At 43.4% G+C, this 6,255-nt stretch overlaps 1 protein-coding gene across 1 annotated transcript; it reads left to right on the forward strand.

Moving 5' to 3' along the window:
* Window positions 1-2,208: 2,208 nt before the first annotated feature.
* Window positions 2,209-4,908, forward strand: K441DRAFT_671361 (TPR-like protein). The gene has a single exon (XM_067650416.1). The coding sequence runs from the start codon at window positions 2,231-2,233 to the stop codon at window positions 4,418-4,420; it is 2,190 nt and encodes a 729-aa protein (XP_067496564.1). The 5' UTR covers window positions 2,209-2,230; the 3' UTR covers window positions 4,421-4,908.
* Window positions 4,909-6,255: the final 1,347 nt, after the last annotated feature.

Genomic DNA, 6,255 nt, shown 5'->3' on the forward strand with positions numbered 1-6,255 from the left:
GTAGCTACTTTTAAGCTAGTAAGCTATATAGTTTCTCTTATTTCTTATATGCAAAACTACGTTAAAAATCTATCTTTTAGAGCGCTTTTTCTACTCTAAAAACGGCAGAATACGGTAGAAATAGATAAAAGAGCTAGGATTTCCTTAGTGCGATTTTGGTGTAAACTAGATAATAGTAAGCAAAATATTAGGACAAAACACTAATAGGCTAGGACTCCCCTAGCAAAAACGGGCCGGAGTGTCCACTTAGCTACTAGTATATGTTAAGCTGCCTAAAAAGGATTCATGTATATAGAACTATAGCGCCATAGCCTAGAGGCTGCATGCGCAGTATTGTACGTAGTATAATACAATAGATATAAAATAAATAAAATAAAAATAAAAATAAAAAAAGTCCCCTCACGAGCTGTGTCGGAGTTAAAATATCAACACTAGCCGGGGTTTTAGTGCCTTGGCGGGCACTAACGGAGCTTTCGGCAACACTGGCCGAGCTGTATGCTCCTGTAGTAGTGGTAAGGTCCACGAGCTTCAATCCACGCCACGCCGGTGATAGGATCAGAGGATCCAGATCCGGATCCAGTCGGAGCTCCACCGCCAATCCAAATAGATGCCAATCCAATTCCATCACTGGTGCAGTTGCGAGAGTAGCTAAGGTCTGAGACGAAACAAGAGATTCTCACTTATCTCTACTCAACTTTGGAAGTCAAGGGAGTTTCCCTTTTCGTCCAGCCTTTCAGCCTTCTCTTCGCAAGGCGAAACGATTTCCGTACGCCTAGCGGTGGAGTCTGCCTTGCCAAGGAAGGCAAGCACTCTCAACTGGTCTTTTGACGAAATCCATTGCAGTTTCGAAGGCATGTGTACTCACATATATGCTCGGTCTCATTTCACTGCTCTGGGACGCAAGAAATAGATATGGAGCTACACCCTGTTTCCAACCGTTGAAGGATTTTCCTAAAGTTTTAATTCCTGAGGAGTCGGTCTTCTAGCCCGCATGCGGGTTTCTCCAAGCACACAAAAGTCTTTTGTAATCTTAAATTAAAGCTTCAAATATATTCATCTTGCCCCAATTCCCCCTGCAACGAGACACAGTCCGAAAACCATCTCAATGTCCTGCAAAGCGGACGTGCTGACCAATCAATGCATCTCGCTGAACAATTCAGCCTTCTTCAGCCTTATCATCGCGCAGAACTTCTGCGTCGCTGGCCGCTTCTTACTGGACGCCGTCATGCATACATGAACGCTCCCCAAGCCTGAGGCATCCCGGCCTTGCCTTGCATCGGTGTATAAGAAGAGTGTCGCCACTACGATCATCTCAGACCCAGCCTGATACGTGATGGGAGAGGTCATCGCTGCCTTCGGTGCGACCGCCGCATTCGCGCAGCTCCTGGCCTGTGGTTTCAAAGGCGCCAGCGGAATCCATGACATTTCGAGTCGGGCTCGCTCCGCACCCCTCACCTTGCACCAGTGGCACCACGAGGTCGAAAGCTTTCGCCGCCTCATCTCGGAGCTCGAGGCTGATCCTTTGCTAAGGGATAATGAGGCGCATGCCATCCTGCGGCGATTCGAGGACGAAGCTACGACGCTAAAACCACGGCTTGAGGAATTGTCAATCGGTGCCAGAGATAGTAGGTTGACGAGGTGGAGGAAGGCATTTAAGCTTGTTTTTAGGGAGAAAGAGATAGGCAGGAAACTGTCGTCATTCAGACACGGAAGCGAAAGTTTGCATCGGTATCATATTCAGTATGTGCTCTGCGATCATCTCCATATTCGACTCAATATTGATCAAACTTAGTGTAAGCATTCGGGAAATGAAAGAGCTATTGCAAGTGATGCTATCAACCCAACTTCAGCTCCTTCAGCAGCATCGGCTTCTTCAGTCGGTCCAACCTGGATCAGCAATTTACAAGCCTCGTCAAAATGCGAGGTTCATTGGACAAACCCGTTCGCTACATGCTCTGGTGCAAATGGTAAATCCGGTGAAGGGCCAACTCGACCATCCATGTCGAATTGTTTTGACGGGTCTCGGTGGCATAGGGTAAGTCAACCCCCCTGAGCAATAAAACCTTGCTCTTTCATATTTTCTCTAACACAACACAGTAAAACTGAAGTTACTCGAGAATTCGTTTTCCGGATGCACCAAATGGCCCCTGAAACGTTGGTCTTCTGGCTCGATGGCTCGACGGCATTACACTTCAAAACGACGTTTCAGCGAATCATTGATGGAGAAGTCATGAATCTTGAGGGTATCAAAAATCTGCTGGAATCAAACTCTTGCCCTCCGTGGCTGATGATCATCGACAACGCGGACATAGATACTTTCTTCGGCGATGACCAACTCTCCGAGCTACTCCCGCGCAGTTCTCATGGTCGTATCATAATTAATTCGCGAAACCGAAGCCTTGCTAGCAAATTCTCACTCTCAGTGGAGGTTATTGAAATGCATGGTATGGAGTTGGATGATGCCCGCAACCTCTTTCGCTCCTATGCCCCGATCGATCCCGACGATAACGAAGATGCGGACGAGCTTCTAGCGGCACTCGGATATTTGCCTATCGCCATCGTCCAAGCAGGCCTAGTCATGTCATCTCACCCCATGTCAGCGCGGGAATATCTTTCCCACTTGATAAACGATAGAACGGCATCTCGTCTGATCCTAGCTGGACTTAGACTCTACCATGATACGCATCAAGCTTCTCCTCCGACAACTACTCCAGTAATCTCTCTCGAGGGCATCCAAAGCCAAAGTCCGGAAGCTGTTCGCATTCTGGTAGCCATGGTATGTCTGGATAGTCGAAATATCCCTGCCATAATCCTCAGGTCGCTCGGCAAACCCCATCAGATCGCCCATGCCATGGCAGTGCTGCAAGCGTATTCTGCCTTTGCATACGATCAATCTACCGATACGCTTGACCTCAATCCTTTTGTACGCGCATTGATCAGGTCGCATCTGAAAACGATACCTTGGCTCCTTCACTGCATCATGAGCTTGCTCGATCTCCTGGATTTCTTGTTTCCGACAGATTTAAAATGCCAGGATACCATTTGCAAAGCCCGCTGTTACTCAAGCCATGTGGTCTCCCTCCTTAGCACTCTTGTCGGCCTCTGCGGCGAACACCAACTACCCAGCAAATGTCTGACAACCTCGATATCTTTAGCTACCAACGTGTCTTATCTTTTAAGAGATATGGCAGCGTACGATCAAGTCAAGTCACTCACGAGAGAGATGATCCAGTTGAAGTCAAATGTATTCTCTGATGTTACTGTACTGGCCCCTCTTCTCAATCATCTGGCAGCTGCAGAACATTGTATGGGTCGCTATGACATTGCTGCTCAGATCGGCAAGCAAGTCCTAGTTGCTCAGCCATCTCATCCGGGATTGTACAGTATAGAGGCGATCCGCAGTCTCAACACCCTCGCACTAGTATGTCAGAGCCAAGGAAAGCTCAAAGATGCGGAACACTACCATCTTCGAGTCTGGGACATGAAAATTCGGGCACTAGGCTCAAACCATCCGGACATTCTGACCACCATAAACAACTTCGGCCGGTGTTTACAAGCTCAAGGAAGACATAAGGATGCCGAAGCTCGCTTCCACCGGGTGTTGATCGCCCGTTTCAAGATCTTCGAAGCCGATCATCCGTCTGTGCTACGAAGCATGAACAACTTGGGTGTCTCGCTCCAGCATCAAAAGCGGTTTCCGGAGGCAGAGAAATGGTTTCGAAAAGCTCTTCTCGGTCGGAGAAGGGTCCTCGGAGACGATCACCATGAGACATTGAGAAATGAGAGCAACCTTGCCGCTGTCCTTCACTATCAGACCAAACTAGATCAGGCAGAAGAGATATTTCGCCAAGTAGCTATAGATTTCGAACGAAAACTAGGTTCTGAGCATCCTGAGACAATCCAAGCGTACCAGAACTTAGGAAGCTTGCTCCGCGACAAAGCTCGATACCAAGAGGCCGAGGAAGTCATATCGTCTCTCCTCCCCATTGTACGCAAGGTGTATGGAGAGCGCCATCTGATGACATTGAACACCCTAAAGCATCTTGCGATAGTGCTGGAGTGGCAGAAGAAGTACGTGAAAGCTTTAAGTGTTGCCCACCATATCCGGGACGTTCGATCCGAGAAGCTTGGGAAGAAGCATCCAGACACACAAGCAAGCCAAAAGCAGGTCCAGCAGCTGGAGGACTACGTGAAAACCCGCTCGCACGTCGAGAACGATTTACGAGTTTCCTTGCCCTTGTGCGATGACCTGTGCGCGTCGTTTCAAGGAAATGAGAAAGTCCCGCCTACAAATCGTAGAGCGCTCCTCAAGCATTGTCCTCGCCCCAAATTGTATCAATACCTCCCGATGTTGATAGTAATACCTCATGCACTAGGTTTGGGCATTACTTTCGCGATATACGCGGTTCGGTTGTCGTAGGAATAACCTCTCGGTTCTAGGTCCTGCAGGTATTCGGGTCCCCCTGTTAGTGATCAAAAGGGTTCATGGTCTGCTTCTGTCTTAGTGTTCTTGTGGGAGCATTCAGGATAAGTGCTCTCTTCGATCGCCGCCTCCTGAATCTCTTAGAAAGGATAATGTGTCTATCTGTAATCTTTGTCTTCGCCATTTCCCCTACGATTCCTTTTCTTGGCTGCTCAGAACAGTGTGGGCGAAATCTAATCTTATCGCGATACGGATCGACGATCTACTATCGATACGATATCTCGTATCGTATTAAAGTATCGTAATATTCCTTAGCATTCCCCATCAAATTTTCTCTCTTAAATTTACTGCTCTTTTACTGTAATATCGTACGAAACATGGCTTTAGAAGCGGATTCATCTCTTCTTAAAAATACTCCTAGCTTAATTAAGAGCTCTAGCACATAACAGGCTTAGCTTTAATCTCCAGTCTATAAATTTACTTGCCTACTATACAAAAATAAGCTAATATACGATAAAAAGAACTAAAGGCTTATATACTGCAACCAGTACGAAAGCTACTTAGCACTATTAACTATAAATATAAAAAAAACACCTTATGAAAGACTATGTAATCTCTATTAACTTAAAATAGCTTTATACTCGTACGAAGGAGTAAGCGCTTAAAAAGCTTTAAGAACTTTAGGTATAAATAGTATTAGAATTTAGGACGGATAAAGTTAATTATATAATCCTTATAAAGGTTTTTAATAAGGAAGTTATCTAGTAAGCTTTTATTAACTTGGTTATTGTATAAAACCTTCTATTTTAGATTATAGAGTATAAAGAGTTCTATGTCTTTTATTAGGCTCTTAACCTAAAGTTATCTAATTTAATAATAATAACATATATAGAAATTTCTTAGATAATTACCTATTTCTTTTAGCTATAGAAAGATATTATACAAAGAAGAGTTTAATTAGCGTTAATAAGTATTTATTTTTCTATTAATATCTAAACGTCCCTAAATAACTACCTTCTTCTTATAGTCTGCGCCTACTTTATTAATAGCCAGAAAACCCGGATAAAAGCTCTTTTTGCCCTTTATACGGTACCTAGTTATAATAAAGCCAAATAATAGAATACTCTTCTCCTAGTTTTAAAGGAGTATAGGATTATATAAAAGCTTAAAGCTATTATTGCAGATAATTCTATAATAAATAATACTCTTTATTATATAATCTATAAATATCTTACTAATAATAAGGATATTTGTAACTGACTACTAGTACTATATTAAAGACACTGCTGTATTACCTACTGTGGAACGTAATGGTTATAGCCGGTCTTAATTAGCCTAAAATGTTAATTACGGCTATATTGAGGATAAGATTAAGGGGTACTAGTGATCTACTTTTGTTTGTGTATATATAGATACTTTAGAGCTACATTTATAATTAAGTCGTTTATTTAATTCTTTGTATTACAAAGCTTATAGTTATAAGCCCGAATTGCACTACCTACTAAGCAATCAATCTACTACCTTATTTAAGAAGTCACTACTTCTATTACCTTTGCAAGTGTCTTAAGCTTCTTTATCTATCAAATGAACGGACGATTGACCTCGACCGACGACCGTACCCGACTAATAAACGAACTAACGAATCAAATTAAAAGTTTAAAATGTTAAAATAAGGTTTTTGCTAAGCCACTAATTGGACCCTGCCTAACCCTATAAATTCTAAAAATAACAACTATAAACGAATTAAAAGTTAACCTTATCCTTAACCAGCTTTCTAATTGGACATAGTGGTTCTTTATTATCTAAGACACAGCCACAACTAATAAGGTATG

The sequence above is a fragment of the Cenococcum geophilum genome (assembly GCF_001692895.1).
Source record: "Cenococcum geophilum 1.58 unplaced genomic scaffold K441scaffold_97, whole genome shotgun sequence".
NCBI classification, from domain to species: domain Eukaryota; kingdom Fungi; phylum Ascomycota; class Dothideomycetes; order Gloniales; family Gloniaceae; genus Cenococcum; species Cenococcum geophilum.

What these genes read in the sequence shown, in the direction of transcription:
- K441DRAFT_671361 (XM_067650416.1), top strand. Translation starts at nt 2,231, where the DNA reads ATGAATCTTGAGGGTATCAAAAATCTGCTGGAATCAAACTCTTGCCCT.